The 22,977-nt window shown below is 39.7% G+C and overlaps 1 protein-coding gene and 1 non-coding gene across 5 annotated transcripts in view; both read left to right on the forward strand.

Annotated features, from left to right (window-relative positions):
* The window catches only part of BCL2L13 (BCL2 like 13), a 104,879-nt gene that overhangs the window by 47,329 nt on the left and 34,573 nt on the right, over positions 1-22,977 (forward strand). Inside the window, exons 3-5 of one of the 4 annotated variants that reach the window (XM_053557968.1) lie at positions 10,007-10,114; positions 13,082-13,238; positions 19,834-19,903. In XM_053557968.1, coding sequence (XP_053413943.1) covers positions 10,007-10,114; positions 13,082-13,238; positions 19,834-19,903 — 335 coding nt within the window. Of the gene's footprint in view, positions 1-10,006; positions 10,115-13,081; positions 13,239-19,833; positions 19,904-22,977 lie in introns of those variants that run through there. The other 3 variants (XR_008373486.1, XM_053557969.1, XM_053557970.1) reach the window with 3 other exon arrangements.
* Positions 15,112-15,223, forward strand: LOC128562909 (U6 spliceosomal RNA). The gene has a single exon (XR_008373605.1). It is a non-coding gene; the product is annotated as a U6 spliceosomal RNA (small nuclear RNA).

Below are 22,977 nucleotides of genomic sequence, written 5' to 3' on the forward strand. Positions count from 1 at the left end.
AAGCTTTTTTATTGTTTCTTTGATCTCAGTGCTTGAAATTGGTCTGTTGAGGAGCTCTATTTCTTCCTGGCCAAGTCTAGGGAGAGGGTGTGATTCCAAATATTGATCCATTTCCTTCACATTGTCAAATTTCTGGGCATAGAGTTTCTGGTAGTATTCAGAGATGATCTCTTGTATCTCTGTGGGATCAGTTGTTATTTCCCCTTTATCATTTCTGATTGAGGTTACTAGAGATTTTACTTTTCTATTTCTAGTTAGTCTGGCCAATGGTTTATCTATTTTATTTATTTTTTCAAAAAACCAACTCCTTGTTTCATTAATATTCTGAATGATTCTTTTGTTTTCAATTTCATTGATCTCTGATTTGATTTTGGATATTTCTTTTCTTCTACTGAGTTTAGGCTTAGATTGTTCTTCTTTTTCCAATTCCATAAGGTCTCTTGTGAGATTGTTGATGTGCTCTCTGTCTGTTTTTCGAATGTAGGCATCTAAAGCGATGAATTTTCCTCTCAAAACTGCTTTTGCAGTATCCCACAGGTTTTGGTAGCTTGTGTCTTCATTGTTGTTATGCTTAAGGAAGTTAGTGATTTCCTGTTTGATTTCTTCCTGCACCCATCTGTTATTCAACAGAAGATTGTTTAATTTCCATGCCTTTGGATGGGGTCGAGCATTTTTGTTAGAGTTGAGTTCCACCTTTAGTGCCTTATGGTCTGAAAAGATACAAGGTAAAATTTCAATTCTTTTGATTCTGTTGATATTTGTTTTGTGTCCCAGGATATGATCAATTTTGGAGAATGTTCCATGGGGTGATGAGAAGCATGTATATTCTTTATCTTTGGGGTGGAGTGTTCTATATGCGTCTATCAAGCGTAATTGTTCTAGGGTCTCATTTAAATCTCTTATATCTTTGTTTAATTTCTGTTTAGAGGATCTGTCCAGCTCTGTAAGAGGTGTGTTAAAGTCCCCTGTTATGATGGTATTGTCAGATATCATATTGCTCAGACTGAGTAAGGTCTGTTTCAAGAATCTGGGAGCATTTAAATTTGGTGCATAGATATTTAGAATTGAAATGTCTTCTTGTTGTAATTTTCCCTTGACCAATATAAAGTGACCATCTTTGTCTTTTTTGACTTTAGTTGCTTTAAATCCACATGTATCTGAAAATAAGATTGCAACTCCTCTTTTCTTCTGAATTCCATTTGCCTGAAAAATTGTCTTCCAACCCTTGACTCGGAGCTTTAATTTGTCTTTTGAAGCCAGGTGTGTTTCTTGCAGACAGCAAATGGATGGCTTGTGTTTTTTAATCCAGTCAGCCAATCTATGTCTCTTCAGTGGGGAATTCAAGCCATTAACATTTATGGAGATAATTGATAAGTGTGGTAGTATTCTATTCGTCTTATTTGGTGAGAGTCCATTGCTTAGTTTTATCTTTTGCATCAGTGTGGAGGTTAGGTTCTGTCCTTTGATTTCTGAGTTCTTACTTTGCTGCTGATCCATTGTGGTGGTCAGTGTGCAGAACAGGTTGAAGTATTCCCTGTAGAGCTGGTCTTGTTGTGGCGAATTTCCTCAATGTTTGTATATCCGTAAATGATTTGATTTCTCCATCAATTTTGAAGCTTAGCAGGGTACAGAATTCTGGGCTGAAAATTGTTCTGTTTAAGTAGATTAAAGGTAGATGACCATTGTCTTCTTGCTTGGAAAGTTTCATTAGAGAAGTCTGAGGTCACTCTGATGGATTTGCCCCTGTAGGTCAACTGGCGCTTACTCCTGGCAGCTTGCAGAATCTTTTCTTTTGTCTTGACTTTGGACAGGTTCATCACAATGTGTCTTGGAGAAGCTCGGTTAGAGTTGAGGCGACCTGGGGTCCGATAGCCCTCTGAAAGCAGTGTGTCAGAATCTTTGGTGATGTTTGGGAAATTTTCTTTTATAATATTCTCTAGTATGGCTTCCATTCCTCTGGGGCATTCTTCTTCCCCTTCTGGAATTCCTATAACTCGTATGTTGGAACGTTTCATAAAGTCCCATAATTCTGACAGTGAACGTTCTGCTTTCTCTCTCTTCTTTTCTGCCTCTTTTACTATCTGAGTTATCTCAAAAACTTTGTCTTCTACCTCTGAAATTCTTTCTTCTGCATGGTCTAACCTGTTGCTGATATTTTCCATTGCATCTTTAAGTTCCCTGATTGACTGTTTCATTTCCTTCAGCTCTGCTATATCCTTTTTATATTCTTCATATCGTTCATCTCTGATTTGATTCTGTTTTTGGATTTCCTTTTGGTTATTTTCCACTTTATTAGCAGTTTCCTTCATTGTTTCCATCATTTCTTTCATTGTTTTCAACATGTGTATTCTAAATTCCCTTTCTGTCATTCCTAACATTTCTGTATAGGTGGAATCCTCTGCAGTAGCTACCTCATGGTCCCTTGGCGGGGTTGTTCTGGACTGGTTCTTCATGTTGCCTGGAGTTTTCTGCTGATTCTTCCTCATGAGTGATTTCTTTTATCTGTTTCCTTGCCCTAATTTTCCTTTCACTTCCTCTTGCTCTTTAAGTTCTTGTGCCTGTGGACTAAGGGTTACAGGACCAGAAAGGTGAGAAGGTTAAAGAGCAAAAAAGGGATGAAAGAAAGGAGGACCGAGTGATAAGAAAAAAAAGAAAGATAGAGAAAGGAGAGGGGGTAGGGATAAGGAATATTGACAAAAAGAAGAGAGGCACAGAAAGAGGGAGACAGGGCAATATAGGTGTACAGTAGGGTACTTTGACACAACCTTAAAAAACCCCACCTTCTGGGGGTTGGGTGCCCAGTTGGGTGGTTCCCTTGAGGTCAGCAGCTCTTTGCTAACCTGGTCAGACACAGTACCCCACCTCCACCAAGTAGAGAGGAAAGACAAAAATGCTATAAATCAAACCAAAACAAGCAAACAGAAAACTTTATGGCGATAAAATTGGGTGAAAAACCAAGTGATAGCGGTAGAAACACTAGCAAAAATGAAGTTGTAGTTATTAAAAAAGGCAGCAATGGGAAATTATAATTAAACTAGAAAAATTGAGAAAGGAAAAGGGATCTGTATGGAAAAGATTGAAATTAAGAAACAAAAGAACATCAACAACGTCAAAATAAACAAACAAAAAAACCCAACCAAACAAAAAAAAAAAGAAAAAAAAAATACACAACCAAAAACAAAGCAGTTTGTATATGTTGTTGAATATTGTCTGGGCAACACGTGGTCTTTTGGGGTATGAGATGTTAGTCACAGTTCTGATACGACTGGAGGCTGCTGATTTCTCAAACCCCAGCAGGTAGACACCCTAAATCTCTCTTCAGCCCACTTAAAAGGCACTTTGAACTTGTAAACTTGCTGAGCAGAAGCTTTCCCAGCTTTCTTGCTGGAATCACTGCTGAAGTGGCTATCCACTTACTCAGTGTGCCAAAACCGGTCTCACTCTGCCCCTGAGGGTTAGGGCTGCAAGGCGGCTCAGACCCCACCCTTAGGCTACTTGGTTGCTGGGTTACCAGCTCCCACCCGTTTCTAGCTCTGCGACCCTGAGGGCGGAGCTTGCCGGGGCAGATCACTGACAATGGATCCGTGTGACCCACCGCCAAACACTATTAGCTCCGTCTGGCTCAGCGGCTCAGACTGGGGCCCTAGACAACGGCCAAAGTTCTCCGCACTCCCACTCAGGCCTTCCCCAAGGCAGTTCAACTCAGTGCCAAGTCCAAGGACATCAAAAGAGTTCACAGGTAAGGCCTTTCTGGTTTGCAGTCTCGCTGCTACTGAACTTACAGTTGTGGGCGGGTTTAGACGGGTTGAACACACGCGACCACTTGCCGGTTTTCCACTGTTTTAGTCCTCCTCTTGGGGTCCAGAAGTCTCTCGCTGACTCCCTGTATCCTCATAGGAGTGATGATAGGCAGTTCCCACCAGCCAGAGATGCCTGGAGTCCTATCTCCCCAGACTCACGGTGCCCAGATGCAAGGAAGCTGTTACTCGGCTGCCATCTTGCTCCGCCCCCCGTGTGCAGAGCCACTTTTTTTTTTTTTTAAAGTACAGGGTCTTACCCTGTCGCCCAGGCTGACATACAGAGGTGTGATCATAGCTCACTGCAGTCTCGAACTTGGACTCAAGCAGTCTTCTTACCTTAGCCTCCTCAGCTAGCTGGGATTGTAGGTGCACACTAGCAAAATTTATTTGGGGTGGGTGTGGTGGCTCATGCCTGTAATCCTAGCACTTTGGGAGGTTGAGATGGGTGGCTCCCTTGAGCTCAGGAGTTCAAGACCAGCCTGAGCAAGAGTGAGACTGTCTCTACTAAAATAAAAACATTTAGCTGGGCATTGTGGCAGGCACCTGTAGTCCCAGCTACTTGGGAGGCTGAGGCAAGAGGATCTCTTGAACCCCCAAGAGATTACTGTGTGCTATGGCACCATGGTACTCTACCCAGGGTGACAGTGTGAGACTGTCTTAAAAAAAAACCAAAACATTTTTTTTTTGGTAGAGATGGAGTTTTGCTGTGTTGCCCAGGCTGATCTTGAGTGACTGGCCTCAAGTGATCCTCCCACCTCAGCTTCCCAAAGTGTTGGGACTACAGGTGTGAGCCCCTGAGTCAGACCTACAAATTGCTTCTAAAAGGAAAACCTATCATAGTTATAAACAATATTTGTGATTTGTTAAAAGTCTATCTGTAAAGGTAGACTTTAATACTTTATGAGAATTTATAAAGATTGACTACCTTTCTAGGATATACTGGCCTCAAATTTTGCACAATAGATTGTGTCTGTTCTATGTAATATTTTCAAGTTTTTATGTATGTAGTTTCAAAGGTATTTATAAATGCGGAAATAAGTGAAATGCCATTAAAAAAATACATAATATTGAAGGAATCCTTTGTGTTATATTTCAACTAGAAATACCTGTGGAATTTTATATACAGTTTTCCAAAAAAAATTATATTAAGAGTCTGAGTTTTATTTTGGTTAGTCTCAGCTCATATGGAAAGTATTTTATGCCTATAGAAAAATTACTTTTGTTAACTTATCAAAGTGGAAAACTAATCAGAATTAGCCGGGTGAGGGCGGCGCCTGTGGCTCAGTGAGCAGGGCGCCGGCCCCATATGCGGAGGGTGACGGGTTCAAACCCCGCCCCGGCCAAACTGCAACAAAAAAATAGCCGGGCGTTGTGGCGGGCGCCTGTAGTCCCAGCTACTCGGGAGGCTGAGGCAGGAGAATCGCCTAAGCCCAGGAGTTGGAGGTTGCTGTGAGCTGTGTGATGCCACGGCACTCTACCGAGGGCAATAAAGTGAGATTCTGTCTCTAAAAAAAAAAAAGAATTAGCAGGGTGAGGTGGCTCACACTTACAATCTTAGCAGGAGGATTGCTTGAGCTTAGAAGTTCAAGACCATGGGCCTGGGTCCTCTGCCTGAGCCCACAGAGCCTGTTTGCATCGACTGACAAGAGTCCAGCAATTCTCCCCTCCCATCCTGCCTGAGCTTCCCCCAACCCAGCTTTCTATTCTTTGAAAACTCTAAGAATAATGTCTCTGCATCAGTTTTTACTAGAGCAAATCATGCCTGGAACAGAGATCGTACCCGAATTGTCCTTAGCCCCAATAATCACGAAGTACACATCTATAAGAAAAATGGGAGCCAGTGGATAAAAGCTCATGAACTCAAGGGACACAACGGATACATCCTGGGTATTGACTGGGCTTCCAAAAGCGACTGCATTGTCACTTGTAAGGCAGACCACAATGCCTATGTCTGGAGTCAGAAAGATGGTGTCTGGAAGCCAGCCTTTGTGATTGTAAGAATTAATCGCACAGTCACTTTTGTGACGTGGTCCCCTTTAGAGAACAAATTTGCTGTGGGAAGTGGAGCATGACTCATTTCTGTTTGTTACTTCGAGTCTGAAAGTGACTGGTGGGTAAGCAGATACATTAAAAAGCCGATTTGCTCCAGCCGATTGGCATCCCAGCAATGTTTGCAGGCAGTGGGATCATGACTTCAAAAGTAGGGTCTTAACTCTGAAAACAGAGTTCCTACCACTCCTGAGTGTATCATTTGTCATGGAGAATAGTGTTGTGGCTGCTGGCCATGACTGCTACTCAGTGCTCTTTAAGATGAGTGTGGTTGCTTGACCTTGTGTCCAAGTTAGACATTCCAAAACAAAGCATCCAGCGCAACATGTCTGCCATGGAACATTTCTGCAACATGGATAAGAGGGCCACGACCAAGGGCTGCAATGTAGCATCGCCCAAGTGTCTGTTTATGAGATGGACAAGCAAGATTGTTGCAAATTTTGCCCTACTGGCATGGATGGAGCCATGACAATTTGGGATTTCAAGACCTTAGGATCTCCTGTCTAGAGCCTCTGGGTAATGTGAAGCTGAGTGAGCCTCTGGCATCTAGCATGACAAACAGTGGCTGACCGCAGCTCTGCCATTGGATGGAGAGGAAAGCCAGCTCCAAGGGAACACTGAAAACACATCTCATGCAAATGTCGTGTGGTTTTTTTTGAGTATAAAATTGGTGAAAGTTGGTTGTTTAAAAGTAGCAGTGATTTTTTTTTTTTTTTTTTTGGCGATTTCATTCCATTCTTGACCAAAGCTTCTCTGTACGTGGTTTGTTATGGAGAATTGTCACACTAACTTAAAAGGAAACGGTGAGGGAGATATGTAAGTTCAAGACCAACCTCAGCAAGAGTGAGACTTGTATCTCTATTAAAAATAGAAAAAAGGCTGGGTACGGTTGCCCATGCCTGTAATCCTAGCACTCTGGGATGCCGAGGAGGGTGGATTGCTTAAGCTCACGAGTTCAAGACCAGTTTGAGCAGAGCAAGACCTTCTTTCAAAAATTGCTGGGTGTTGTGGCGAGTGCCTGTAGTCCCAGCTACTTGGGAGGCAGAGTCAAGAGAATTGCTTGAGCCTAAGAGTTTGAGGTTGCTATGAGCTATGACACCACAACACTCTACTAAGGGCAACAAAGTGAGATTCTGTCTCAAAAAAAAAAAAAATTAGCCAGGCATCATGACAGGTGTCTACTACTCTGGAGGCTGAGGCAGGAGGATCGCTTGAACCCCAGAGTTTGAGGTTTCTGTGAGCTAGGCTGATGCCATGCTAGCCTGAGCAGCAGAGTAAGACTCTGTCTCAAAAAAACTAAGCACATCTTAGTTTTGTTTTGAAATGATTTTTAATACTCACAGATGATGGAATAATCAAGTTTCTTAATTTTTAGGATTAATGGGATTAATTAGAGCCCATCTGTGAGTTTAGAATTCATTAGTTTTTTTTTTTTGTTAGAGACAGAGTCTCACTTTATGGCCCTCGGTAGACTGCCATGGCATCACACAGCTCACAGCAACCTCCAACTCCTGGGCTTAAGCGATTCTCTTGCCTCAGCCTCCCAAGTAGCTGGGACTACAGGCGCCCGCCACAATGCCCACCTATTTTTTGGTTGCAGTTCAGCCGGGGCTGGGTTTGAACCTGCTACCCTCGGTATATGGGGCCGGCGCCCTACAACTGAGCTACAGGTGCTGCCCAGAATTCATTAATTTTTTAAAAATAATGAAAATAGGGTGGCTCCTGTGACCCAAAAGAGTAGGGTGCCGGCCCTATATGCCGGAGGTGGCGGGTTCAAACCCAGCCCTGGCCAAAAACTGCAAAAAAAAAAAAAAAGGAAAAATATATAAATGACTATCTGTATTTCAAATTTGTCAGTAATAGAAAACAGTGATGTGAATAACTGAAAAAGTCCTGGAAATATGTCCGTAAATGTATTCTGAATGAGAAGGATGTCATTCATCTGGATCCAGTGTTTTATTTTTTATTTTATTCATTCATTTATTTTTTGAGACAGAGTCTTACTTTGTCGCACTCAGTAGAGTGTTGTGGTGTCATAGCTCACAGCAACCTCGGGATTTTTTTTTCCTGTGTATGAATTAATAGCAGGTAGATATGCAACTTGAGGACCCAAATTATGCTGCTTTGCCTTTTGCTGAGATTCTTGCAAAGAGAAGGTGTATAGTTGATCACAGAGCCCTTTTTCTATACCCAGATAGGAAATTCATTGTCACTCATAACTATTTATCTCAAGTCTTTAGGGAAATGTAGAATTACTTTTCAACTACAGTTTGGTCACTAAGTATCTAGTTCAACAAACTCTGGGTGTTCAGATAAGCCTGAATTTAAGTCCCAGAAATAAACCAAATTCCTAGAATGGCTAAGAATTATCTTGACTTCCTTGAATGCCTTTGGCTAAAAGTCAAGCTAGGATTATTGGTGTGATTGTGAATCTGGCTCATGTCTCAGGAATGTGAATTCTGCTGAGTGGGTCAATTGGTTTGACTCTTGTTATCAAAATTCCTTGTTCAAATGAAATCTTTCTTTTATAATAATGAAACTATCTGAAATAAGAAAACTTTAGTTTTTCAGGAAAGAATATTATTATTATGTTATTTTATTTTATTTTATTTTTTGAGACAGAGTCTCAAGCTGTCACTGGCTGGAGTGCTGTGGCATCATAGCTCACAGCAACCTCAAACTCTTGGGATTAAGCGATTCTGTTGCCTCAGCCTCCCAAGTACGTGGGACTACAGGTGCTCGCCACAATACCTGGCTTTTTTTTTTTGGTTGTAGTTGTCATTGTTGTTTGGGAGGCCTGGGCTGGATTTCAACCCACCAGCTCCGCTATATGTGGCTGGTGCCCTAGTGGCTGAGCTATAGGCACCGAGCCAGGAAAGAATATTATTACAGTATAATGAGAATGTGAACTTTTTATGTAAGTTATTTATTTATTTATTATCATTATTATCATATTTTTTTAGAGATGGGGTCTGATCTATCACCCAGGCTCTAGCAATTATAGCTTACTGTAACCTTGAATTCCTGGGCTTTAATGATCTTCCTGCCTCAGCCTCCCAAGTAGCTGGGACTACAGGTGTGCGCCACTACACTCGGCTAATTTTTTAATTTTTAATGTTTTTGTGTATAGAACAGGGCCTTTCTGTGTTGCCCAGGCTTATGTAAGCTTTTTATAGCTATAAAAGGAGCTATGATGTTGTATGCCCGAATTTGCTCACTTTTAACTTTAGGGAGAAATTTTTTGGTCTCTTGTATTCTAGTCTCTGGATATAAATCTTTCATTAGTTCCCCCTCCACCTGTGCCTAGATCGTTCTTCTTTTTTTTTTTTTTTGTAGAGACAGAGTCTCACTGTACCGCCCTCGGGTAGAGTGCCGTGGCGTCACACGGCTCACAGCAACCTCTAACTCCTGGGCTTACGCGATTCTCTTGCCTCAGCCTCCCGAGCAGCTGGGACTACAGGCGCCCGCCACAACGCCCGGCTATTTTTTTGGTTGCAGTTTGGCCGGGGCTGGGTTTGAACCCACCACCCTCGGCATATGGGGCCGGCGCCCTACTCACTGAGCCACAGGCGCCGCCTAGATCGTTCTTCTTGACTTATCTTCCTAGAGCCCTTGGCGATCCTTGGCCACCAGGCATTACAGCAGATTACCCAACAATACAAAACTGTAGTACATTAACCCAGTGAGGCAGAACTGTATTATGCAATGTAGTGGGTATGTGGGAGGTCAAACATGAATTATTTTATTTGGATTTATCATTCATGCATATTTTTGGTTTTAGCATTCATACATATTTTTTCAAGGAATGTGTTGTACACAAAAAGAGAGGACTTGTGCATGTTATTACCTGTCTTCCTAGTCTGTATACTTACTGACTTTCTGAAAGTTCTGCTCTTTTTCCCTTCCTTGCACAAACATCTGGAAAGATGGATGCTTATTCTATTCTGTTTTTACCAGATTTTGTTTGATAGACCCAAATACTTCTACTAAGGTTTTTATCTCCTTAATTATTGCAGTAAGTATCTCCTACCACCCGTAGCCTTGGTATATCATGCATTTTGATTTTGTATCTTCTGACTAAAAAGTTAAGTCAGACTATTACATTCTAACAGTTTTTCTCTTCCTCTTTGAATAGTAACCTTTTTTGTTGGTTTCAGGGGTTCATCTAGATGTAGTTTCACAATCTCTGGATCAAGAAATTTTATTGAAAGTTAAAACTGAAATTGAAGAAGAGCTAAAATCCCTGGACAAAGAAATTTCTGAAGGTCTGTTCTTATTTTCCTAGTTAATTAGCAGATTCTGTTTGGTGTGATTTACTGTTGGTTTGTTTTGTTTTCACTGTAGGGTGTTCTGAACTTTACACAACTTCACCGGTATAATATAAGGGTGAAAGTAGAAGGGAGCCTTTTTTCTTTTCTAGGGGATAGAGTTATAAAAGTTTCCGAACTATACCTAATAGTTTTGATGTTGCTGTTAGTGATGTCAAATAATGGACTAAATGGTCCTGTTAAAGTCCTTTCCATTCGGTATGGTTTGGTTCCTATTTGGCATCTAACATTAAAGGGAAAAAAGTAGGAAAGCTTCTTTCATTTTTACATGCATATATATGCTATAGATAGTTGTAATCATAATGTACGTATAACTTTATAACCACATATTTTGCACTTAACATTAGATAGTAACCCTTTAAAATACACATAGTTATTCCATTAAGTCCATGAAATTCACTGTATATATTCATTCAATGAATATATACTCTGTTGTTCCCTTATTATTGAGGAGAGCATTTGGGTTATTTCCTGATTTACCTTCCATAAATAACACTGTACTCAGCATTTTGCCTGATGATTTTTTTACAGCTTTATTTTATATACCATATAATTTACTCATTTAAAAGGTTCAACATAGTCATTTTTATACAGTCACAGAATTGTACAGCATCACCACAGTCTAAACGTAGGATACTTTTAATACTCCAAAAACAAACACTATACGTATCAGTAGTCATTTCCCATTCCCAGTCCTACTCGCCGCTGCCCCTATCCCTACCCAAAGCGACCGCTGAGCTACTTTCATTTCCTCTGGATTCACCTGTTCTGGACACGTAGATGAATAGAACCATGCACTATATGGTCTTTTGTGACTGGCTTCTTTTACTTAGCGTGTTTTCAAGGACCATCCATGTTATAGCAGATTTCAGTACTTCCTTACAGCCAATAATACTCCATTGTGTGCATATGCTGCATTTTGCTTATCTGTTCATCAGTTGATGGACAGTTTGGTTGCTTCTACTTTTTGTCACGTATAATTCTTGTTCAAGTTTTTGTGTGGACATACATTGCCCGATAATTTTTAATGAACAAAATTATAAATCATACTTTCAAATAGTCCCTATTAGTGGAGAAAGAATCAAAGAGGCAAAGAGTTTAGTAAGAAATACATACTTAAGAAATACTTAACTCTGTAGTACAATTTGGAGCCTTCTAGGAACAAGCTTTAGATTAATGAAATAAATGTTTTACAGAGATGATTGATAACTCTTGGGAATGTGTGGAGGCTACTTGCTATACTGGGATTTTACTCCCTGTATCCTATTTGTACCCTAGAACAACCGTTACTTTGCCTGCCCTTCCTGCAGATTAGGGAAGGGCTACATCTTTACAACATGAAGTTAGGAAGTACATTTGGACTGAGGAGCGAATAGATTCTGACTGCTTTTTCCAGGTTCAACTCTTTGATACTTATATAATCTTGAGAGTTTTAAAATTTATCCATGTGAAGTAGTATTAAGTTTAAAAGTTCTTTTTTTTTTTTTTTGTAGAGACAGAGTCTCACTTTATGGCCCTCGGTTGAGTGCCGTGGCCTCACACAGCTCACAGCAACCTCCAACTCCTGGGCTTAAGCGATTCTCTTGCCTCAGCCTCCCGAGTAGCTGGGACTACAGGCGCCCGCCACAACGCCTGGCTGTTTTTTGGTTGCAGTTTGGTCGGGGCTGCGTTTGAACCTGCCACCCTCGGTATATGGGGCCGGCGCCCTACCGACTGAGCCACAGGCGCTGCCCTAAAAGTTCATTTTAATAAGGGAATGAAAGCAATGGATTTATCCTCTGGGGTGGAATAAACTGATTAGAATCTGGCTTAAGAGGTTCTACTTTTATAAAGATAGAAAGATAGAAACAAAAATTTTTTTTTTTTTTGAGATGGAGTCTCACTTTGGCGCCCTTGGTAGAGTGATGTGACATCAGAGCTCACAGCAACCTCCAACTCTTGGGCTTAAGCGATTCTCTTGCCTCAGCCTCCCAAGTAGCTGGGACTATAGGTGCCCACCACAGTGCCCAGGTAGTTTTAGAGACAGGGTTTCTCTCTGGCTCAGGATGGTCTCGAACTCAGGAACTCAGGCAATCTACCTGCCTTTGCCTCCCAGAGTGTTAGGATTATAGGCGTGAGCCACCGCGCCTGGCCAAAACAAAATTTTTTTTTTTTTTTTGTGGTTTTTGGCCGGGCTGGGTTTGAACCCGCCACCTCCGGCATATGGGACCGGCACCCTACTCCTTGAGCCACAGGCGCCGCCCAGCCAAAACAAAATTTTAAAAACAAAATATTAAGAAAGGGAAGATAGAGCCAAGAGTTGTCTCTCATCATTTTTTTTTTTTTTTTTTTTTGAGACAGTCTTACTCAGTTGCCTTGGGTAGAGTGCTGTGGTGTCATAGCTCACAGCAACTTCAAACTCCTGGCTTAAGTGATTCCCTTGCCTCAGTCAGTCTCCCAAGTAGGTGGGACTACAAGTGCTCACCACAATGTCTAGCTATTTTTAGAGGCGGGGTCTTACTATAGCTCAAGGTGGTCTTGAACCTGTGAGCTGGGATTACAGGCTTGAGCCAGCACACCCGGCCCCTCATTTATCATTCCTATACTGAATTGGTGAGTAGTAATAAACTAAATTGGTTATCATATCTTAACATGTCAGGTTAATTATTTTCCTCTCTTAAAACTATGATTTTCCCATTCAAACTTTTTCTTAAAAAAAAAAAAAACAAGAAAAACCAACTTTTGAACTTAACCAATTTTCGTTTTGCAGGAAAGAATAATATCCATAATGATTATTTGACCTTTCAGAGTGGCTTATAACTATTAGCTTGTTCCCAATAATAGGTGTCTTAATCCCCTGGGCTTTTATAGCACAACCTTTGGTATTGTTTATTAAAGTAGGAATTTCTTTTGCCCTGTCTTCAGCCTTTACCAGCACAGGCTTTGACCGTCACACTTCTCCAGTGTTCAGCCCTGCTAACCCAGAAAGCTCAATAGAAGACTGCTTGGCCCATCTTGGAGAAAAAGTGTCTCAGGAACTTAAAGAGCCTCTACATAAAGCATTGCAAATGCTCCTCAGCCAGTGAGTTACATTGCTGAGTGGGGGAACGTGCTTCTCTAAGTAGACTCTGGATCTCTCATGTAGCACTGGATTGGTTAAGGCTTTGTTTTTTGTTTGTTTGTTTTTAGAGACGGGGTCTTGCTCTGTCTCCTAGGCTGGAGTAGATTGTAGCTCACTGCAGCCTCAGATTCCTAGGCTTAAGCAATCCTCCCACTCAGCCTCCCAAATTGCTGGGATTACAGACGTGCTCCATCGTGCCCAGCTCTCTATCTGTGGTTTTTATTTATTTAATTAAAACAAATTTAAATTGAGGTAGGGTCTTGCTGTGTTGCCCAAGGAGTGGTGGGATCAGATAGCTCATGAAAACTTCAAACTCCTGGGCTCAAGTGATCCTCCTGCCTGAGTAGTCTGTGTTTTGATTGACAACTTTGCTTCATAGCAGTAATTTAGCTGTTTCAGCATAGATTTATTAATTTGTATTTACTTGTTGAGTTATCAGACTTCAACAAATGCTTTTACTAAATTGCAAATACAAACTATTTCACTTGACCCAACCACTTTTTACTATGTCTTCTAGCAGCCAATATAAATATAATGGCTAGGGTTTTGTGCATTGTAATGTGGAATTAACATTGTATCTATATCTTGAAGTCTGTATTTAACATTATATCCCAGATGTTACTAAACTTTGGGGTTGCGCATTTGCCCGTTCAACAACCTCCACATTCTTTTTTTTTTAAACATTTATTTTTATTTTTTTATTTTGCAGTTTATTTTTATTTTTTTATTTTTGGCCGGGGCTGGGTTTGAACCTGCCACCTCTGGCATATGGGGCCGGTGCCCTGGGGGGCCGGCGCCCTACCCCTTTGAGCCACAGGCGCCACCTTCCACATTCTTATAGTGGGAACTTCTCTCCTCCCTGTGGTTCTGACTATATTAAAGCTAAAGTCAAGAAGCTAGTAATAATGAAAATGTGTTAAAGTAGAACTGAATCATTTATTATAAATCTTAAAAATCAATTTCCCCTAATATCAAGAAATTAATATTAAGTAGAAAAATATTTGTCTTTCTTTTTTTTTTTTTTTGAGACAGAGTCTCACTTTGTCACCCTGGGTAGAGTGCTGTGGACTCTTGGACTCAAGCTATCCTCTTGCCTCAGTTTTTTTATTTTTTATTTTTAGTAGAGAAGAATGAGAGAGGGGTCTCATTCTTGCTCAGCGTGGTCTCGAACTTGTGAGCTCAAGCTGTCCACCCACCTTAGCCTCCCAGAGTGGTAGGATTACAGGCATGAGCTACTGCACCCAGCCCGAAAAAATATTTGTCTTAATGAAAATTGACAACGTTGTAAAACAGGATAAAGACTGTTCTTTATTAAAAGTGCCAAAACTCAAATGCCAAATTACTGGTAGTAAAGTAATTCCTTACTTTCACGCAGGCCAAGTTTATAGTTTACCATTTGTTAGAAGGAAGAAATTTGGGTTTAGAAGAATTCCATTTGTTCTGCAGAGTCTGGTAAAATGCACAAGTGTAAAAATCCTAATTACATTTAGACAGTGAAACAAGATCCACATTTGGATTTTCCTTTTTTTTTTTTTTGTGGAGACAGAGTCTCACTGCCCTTGGTAGAGTGCCATGATGTCACAGGACTCACAGCAACCTCCAGCTCTTGGGCTTGAGTGATTCTCTTGTCTCAGCCTCCTGAGCAGCTTGGACTACAGGCGCCTGCCACAACACCTGGCTACTTTTTTGTTGCAGTTTGGCCGGGGCTGGGTTTGAACCTGCCACCCTTGGTATATGGGGCTGGCGCCCTATTCACTGAGCCACAGGCGCCGCCCAACGTTTGGATTTGCTTAACCTTACATATAGAAAAGTTAAAAAATAACTGGAGAAAAAAGTGCTTGCTGTGGCAGCATATATACTAACATTGGAACGATACAGAGAAGATTAGCATGGCCCCAGCGTGAGGATGAAAATTCACGCAAATTCGTGAACTGTTCCATATTTTTCTACCTGCCACTGGAAAAAAAAAGTAACTGGAGAAAAGGATATGAATGTGGGGAAATTAAACCTATACAGGAAATTTATTAAATTTATTTGGATTGAAAGCAGTGAGTTTTAGAAAGTACGCTATGCAGCTGCTGTAGAAGTGGAGCTCACTAGGGCCTCTCAGCTCTTCTTAAACTGGAGCACTGTACTTTCATGTTTTATATATTGAAGTTACATATAAGATTTGAAGAAAGAAATTTACTGCTTTGCAAAACAAAAACAAAAGAACTTGTAAAAGCTATTGGGACTGGAAATAAAATAACTAAGTAAGAGGTATGGGTAAAAAGATTCTGTTTCCAACTTTGATATAAACTGTGGCTCTAAGCAAACCATTTTACCCTTAATATTTCAGTTGACTTTCTAAGATTTTATAAGCTCTCCAAAGTACAGATTACGTAGTTTAAAAAGAAGGTATTTTTTTCTGAAGTTCTTTTCATAATCTACAGGGAAAATTGATACCTTCTTACTGCAAATTACGTATATACACACATACTTTTTTTTTTTTTGAGACAGAGTCTCACTTTGTCACCCCTGATAGAGTGCTGTAACATCATAGCTCACAGACTCAGACTCCTGGGCTTAAGCGATTCTCTTGCCTCAGCCTCCCAAGTAGCTGGGACTACAGGCATCTACCACAACGCCTGGCTATTTTTAGAGACGAGGTCTCACTCTTGCTCAGGCTGGTCTCGAGCCTGTGAGATTAGGAATCTATCTACCTTGGCCTCCCAAGTGCTGGGATTATAGGTATGAGCCACCATGCCTGGCCCCTATATATATTTTTTTAATTGGCTTGAATGAATTATTTATTTTTCCCAAACCCTGAATATTGATTTAATTTTTTGAAATTAGTTGTATATCAAAGTCAAGTCTCTTATTGAATAAGTTTTTTTTTTAGAAATCTACTTTGGAAGTTTTAAGCTTTGTTACTAATACCTTGAAAATAACTTATTGATAAACTAGAAACATTATGCAGGTTGAAGCCAGTATCTTAAGGTAGAAAATACCACCTACTTCTCCAAATGGTTTTATTAAAGTTGGAAATTAATCCTGAATTCTTCATTTAGCAGAATACCAGCAGTTTCAAAGGGTATCCCACTTAGCTTGGTGCCTGTAGCTCAGTGAGTGGGGCCCCAGCCACATACACTGAAGCTGGTGCGTTTGAGCCCGGCCCGGCCCTGCTAAACAACAATAACAACTGCGACAAAAAAATTGCCAGGCATTGTGGCGGGCTCCTGTTGTCCCAGCTACTCAGGAGGCTGAGGCAAGAGAATCACTTAAGCCCAAGAGTTTGAGGTTGCTGTGAGCTGTGACATGACGGCACTCTACTAAGGGCGACATAGTGAGACTCTGTCTCAAAAAAAAAAAAAAAAGGTATCCCACTCTTCTTTCTTCTTTATTCTAGTAGCTCACTGGGTAGGGCTGTTTTTTCAGCTACTTGCTTTTCCATGTATTAGATTTCCTCTGAATGTTTTAGTCTGCAATTTTATATGCATATATGTGTGTACATACAATGTTTCAGATCATGTTTCATTCTGAAGGGTGCTAAAGTACGTTAGCCTGATAGACATACTTCCAGTAAGGACTACTGCCTGATAGACATACTTCCAGTAAGGACTACTGCCTGATAGACATACTTCCAGTAAGAACTACTGTGACCCACAGCAGCACCAGACAGTTAAGGAAAGGAAGTGAAGGGACTGATTTACGCAAGTTAAGCTTCAGGGAGAATATAGGTAGGTAGACTATATAGTATTTGCTGAAGTTCAAGTTTTACCAGCATCTGCTATTTAGCTCAAGACTTCTAAAAAATATTAAGCTATGGCGCCCGTAGCTCAGTGGGTAGGGCGCTGGCCACATACACCAGGGCTGGTGGGTTGGAACCTGGCTCAGGCCTGCTAAACAACAATAACAACTTCAACAAAAAAATAGCAAAGCATTGTGTTGGTGCCTGTAGTCCCAGCTACTTGGGAGGCTGAGGCAAGAGAATCGCTTAAGCCCAAGAGTTTGAGGTTGCTGTGAGATGTGACACCATGGCACTCTACCAAGGGTGGCATAGTGAGACTCTTAAAAAAAAAAAAATACTAAGCTTACTTTAATGAGAATGTTATGTCAGGAAGCATCTCATCATTATGTCATCCCTTGATATATCACCAAAGTGTTGATTTGATAGTTACTTGAACATACATATAAAAGGAATGACACACGTCACCACAACTGTTTTCTGAAATATCTAGATCAGTGCTGTTCAATAGGTATAATTCAAGTCACAATATATGCAACTTTTTTTTTCTTTGAGAGTCTCACTATATTGCCCTTGGTAGAGTGCCGTGGAGTCACAGCTCACATCTCACAGCAACCTCAAACACTTGGAGCAATTCTCTTGCCTCAGCAATTCTTTTGCTTCAGCCTCCCAAGTAGCTGGACTATAGGTACCCACCACAATGCCCAGCTGTTTTTTGGTTGCAGTTGTTATTGTTGTCTAGCAGGCCCAGGCCGGGCTTGAACCCATCAGCCTTGGTGTATGTGGCTGGTGCTCTACTTAACTGAGCTATGGGCACTGAGCCTCACATATATGCAATTTAAAATTTTCTAGTAGCCATATAAAAAAGTAAAATGAAATTGATTTTTATTGTATTTTATTTATAATTTTTATATTTTATTTGCCTAAAATATTATTTTAACATATAATCCTATAAAACTTATTAATGAGACATTACATATTTTTTTTACTAGCTCTGAAATCTAGCATGTATAGTATACTTTCGCACAACACTAGCCACATTGCTAATGGTTATCAGCCACGTGTGGCATCTAGACGTTATCATCCATAGCACATGGGAGTGAATAGTGGCCTTTGGAGTCAGATATAATTGGGTATGAATTCCTACCTTGCTGCTTGCCAGCTATGTGATTTTGGGATAATCTTTTAGCTTTAGCTTTAGCTTTTCTGAGCTTTGGTTTCCTAATATGTAAAATGGTAACATATAATATAATATAAACATAAATATTTAAAAATATAAAATGGTACCCTCAATGAATCCCCAACAATAAAAAAAAAAATAATAAAAAATATATAAAATGCAACATAATAGGCTACCAACAAGTGGTAGCTATTATCAATCTTATTATATTCAAAAGCTAAAGAGATCACAGACCAGAATGGTCACACCAAAAAGTGCCTGTAGAATGAGATTTTAAAATCCTATGAAAGCAAGACTTTTTCTACCCTTTTTTACGTGTCTGTTCATACTTTGCCAAGCTATTGATGCCTTCATATGTTACGTGGTACCACATTTTTTTTCTTTTTTTTGAGACAGAGTCTTGCTGTGTTGCGTGGGCTAGAATGCCATGGCCTAAGCCTAGCTCACAATAATCTCAAACTCCTGGGCTCAAGCAATCCTCCTGCTTCTAGTCTCCTGGAGTAGCTGGGACTATACACATATACTACCATGCCCAGCTAATTTTTCTATTTTTAGTAGAGATGGGGTCTTGCTCTTGTTCAGCTTGAACTTGTGACTTGAAGTGGTCCTCCCTCGGCATCCTTGGGATTACAGTTGTGAGTTATTGTGCCCAGCCAAGTACCAAGATTTTTATTATTATTATCATTATTTTTTTTTTATTTTGAGACAGAGCCTCAAGCTGTCACCCTGGGTAGAGTGCCATGGCATCATAACTCACAGCAACCTCCAACTCTTGGGCTCAAGTGATTCTCTTACCTCTACCTCCCAAATAGCTGGGACTACAGGCACCATCCACAATGCCCAGCTATTTTTTTGGTTGCAGCAGTCATTGTTGTTTGGCAGGCCTGGGCTGGATTTGAACCCCCCAGCTCAGGTGTATGTGGCTGGTGCCTTAGCCACTTGAGCCACAGGCGCAGAGCCAAGATTTTAATTTTTAAATTGTTTTTAATTTAACATAAAACTTGTACTTAAAATACAGTAGTTAAAGTCTCTCAACAAATATGTAAGTGGTGATATCATCACTTAGTGATTTGAGTTTTTGGTATGACTAGGACTTACATGCAAATGTTCAGAAAGGCCTATCTCTCTACTTTCCAGGATCTTGTAAGATTTGTAGTTAAAAATAGGACTCCATATATTGTCCATGTTTATTCCAACTCCTTGTATTCTCAGTTTGAAAGTTCCAGTGACGTGTCTCTTTAGTTTTAAAATATTTTAGGTTTTTTGCCTTTAAAAAAGTTAAAATTGTGTTTTTAATTTTACTAGTAAGATCATTTTTAGTTGTTATTTTTTGATCCAGTATTAATAATTAGTTATTATCTGCAACCTGGGAATCTTATTAGATAAATTCCATGCAGTCACAAAAAATTACTAGAATATACATTTTTCTTGTTATTTTAACTACTTTCCCAAGCGTGCGTCTTAGCCTCTAAGATGCTTTTAAAAATGCATACCAAATGTTAAAAGCCACATCTTACACAAAGTAATATGTTGAGTAACCATAGTCACTTTGGCAAAAAATTCAACAAAATAGTGATATGTATTTTTTTAATCTGGAAATTTAGAATTTTCCTTCTTTGTGACGCAGACTTTCTAATAAATCTTTACAGGCCAGTGACATATCAGACATTTCGGGAATGTACCTTGGAAACCACAGTTCATGCCAGCGGCTGGAATAAGGTATTAATAAAATTATCTTTTCTATTACAAGATTTTTGTGTGTGAGTTATAAAATTTAGGAAGAATTCTAGTATCATGCAGCAGAAAACTGTCAGAGCTCAGTATTTAATGCATAAATCTTACTGTTAAGTGAATTTTTTCTTTTTTGTTAAACCAGTCTTCTTTAATGCTGCAAGGTTTTGCTAGATGCAAGTATGTATTGGGGGGAAATAATAAGGACTTCCTTTGGAAGACAGCGTCTTCTTCTGGTTCTCTTAGATGAATCATACTGTTTGTGTTTTCTAGATTACACAATATCTCATGTCACATCTCATTTGATCATCCCAACTATCCATCCTTTGCAGAAGGCAGAATGGATTTGATTAGGTTTTGTTTTGTTGCTTAGATTGGTGATTAATCAGAAAGAAAAGTTAAATGACTTGCCTAGAACCCCTTTACTAGTAAATATTGGAACCGACACTAAAGCTAAGATGTTCTGATTCTAGCCTCAGTATTTTTTCTACTGTATTATACTGCTTATTTATTATCCTATATTATCTACTTATCACCTTGAAGAGGTGGAATCTAAGGGAATGTAGTATTGTGTTGTTGAGCTCATTAATCAAGAAGTATGGCCCTGAGTATTAGGGATGAGAAAAGACAATAAAATTACTTTTACAAGTAGCCTTCTCTACCCAGGATCATTGTAATGTGGGTCAGAGCATGTGACTTTATGTACTTAATTGATGTATATTTTTGTATATAATTATAAATATGTAAATCTATAAACTTATACATATATAAATTATATATAAAATATTAATATATATTTATATTAATAATATATAAAATATATATTTCAAGTCTTAGCTTTGCTTACTAGATGTATGTTTTTGGGCAGATTAATTAAGTTCTCTAAGTCTTAAGTTTTCTCATTTGTGAAAATTTGGAAAATATTACTATGGAAAACAGTATTAACCTCTCATTAAAATAGTATTAACCTCCTCATTTTTATTAGAATTAAATGGATAATACATATTAAATATTTAGTATGTCATCTGCCACTATAGTAAGGATTCAGTAAATAGCAGCTATTATACTATTAGCTTAAACATGTAACATCTTGTTTCAAATAGTCACTTATTATAGAGTTTTAGTATATACTTATCAATATATAATTTGTTAAAATTACCTCATTTGCTTCTATGGGAAAAAAGAAAACACTCTTATATGCACATTTGAAATAGATTTTATAAATAAAAAACGAGATTGGTTATGGTATATTTCTTAGTATATCAAACATCAAATATTTAGGTACCTAATGTATTACTAGCCGTGTTCCCTGTTTTATGTTCTCTTCCTATCATTCCTGTCTAGGGACTATTAAAGTCAACTCTTGTATGCATACCCCATCCTAGGGTTATCCTTAAAAAGCTGAGTAAACCGCAGTCTTCACTACCTCTTTCTACCCTCTCCCTCATTTCCTCTTTCATTTCCGTTCCTTGTCTGGATCAGGGAGCCATCTGTTGACCTTCAAGGCACTGGCTTGAATACCTTATATAAATGAGGCATGCCACTTAGAGTATTACTTGCTGTGTTGAATCCAATATTACTCTCCTTCCAAGTCCTCAAGGGCTGAAAAGATTATGACAAATTACTAAAATTTCCACACCCCTACCACCACAATCAAAATCAGATTGGCTAATTTGAAGCAATTAGCTCATATTTTACATTTTGGGTGAATGTTTGCAAAATTCCAGTATGATATTCATACGTATCTTGCTGTCAGTAATTGAAGCTCAAATGAAACACCCATTAGAGAAAAAAATAAAACGCATGCCAGATTTGAAGCAAACTGATTATCAGTTTACTAGTAAAGGGATATTAAAGGCATCTGGGTAAATACTCTTTTTTTTTTGTAACAGAGTCTGCTCTGTTGTCCTGGGTAGAGTGCAATGGCATCACTGTAGTTACTGCAACCTCAAACTCCTGGGCTAAAGGGATCCTCCTACCTCACTCTCCCCAGTAACTGGGACTACCGGTGTGGACCACTACACCCAGCTAGTTCTATTTTTAATAGAGATGGGGACTTGCTCTTATGCAGGCGAGTCTCAACCTTCTGAGCTTAAGGAGTCCTTAGCAAAGGCTCCTAGAGTTGTTAGGATTACAGTGATGAGCCACTGCATACAGCCCTGGAATGTTCTTGAAATATATCCTAAAAAGTGTAGGAAAAAAGATGGTCACTTTAACAGTATGGTCTTTTTGTTAAAATATTGCACATGGATAAATGTAGAATATATATGCTTAGAAAAAGAATTTAAATGATGTGTGCCAAAATACATACAAATAGTCAGGTAAGGTGTATTTCTCCTGTAATCCTGGTACTTTGGGAGGCCAAGACAGGAGGATCAGTTGAGGCCAGGAGTCCTAGACTGGCTTGGACAATAGCAAGACCCCATCTCTACAAAAAAATGAAGGAAAAGAAAAGCTGCTGGGCATGGTGGCACACACCTGTAGTCCCAATTACTCAGGAGGCCATGGCAGTATTTTTTTTTTTTTTTTTTGTAGAGACAGAGTCTCACTTTACTGCCCTCGGTAGAGTGCCGTGGCGTCACATGGCTCCAGCTCTTGGGCTTATGTGATTCTCCTGCCTCAGCCTCCCGAGTAACTGGGACTACAGGCGCCTGCCACAACGCCCGGCTATTTTTCTGTTGCAGTTTGGCCGGGGCTAGGTTTGAACATGCCACCTGTGTCATGGCAGTATTACTAGAGCCCAGGAATTTGAGGTTGCTGTGAGCTATGATGACATCACTGTACTACTACTACTACTACTACTAAAGTACAAAATACATAGTAGCTATCTTAGAATTGTGAGTTTCTTTTATTTTCTCCTGGTGGATGTTATTTTTAACTATGTGCTTATCTGTTTAGAGAAAAAAAAAAGAAAGAAAGTGACCATCGGGCGGTGCCTATGGCTCAGTGAGTAGGGTGCCAGTCCCATAGACTGAGGGTGGTGGGTTCAAACCTGGCCCCAGCCGAACTGCAACAAAAAAATAGCCAGGCGTTGTGGCGGGTGCCTGTAGTCCCAGGTACTC

Source organism: Nycticebus coucang, chromosome 12, assembly GCF_027406575.1.
Source record: "Nycticebus coucang isolate mNycCou1 chromosome 12, mNycCou1.pri, whole genome shotgun sequence".
NCBI lineage: Eukaryota > Metazoa > Chordata > Mammalia > Primates > Lorisidae > Nycticebus > Nycticebus coucang.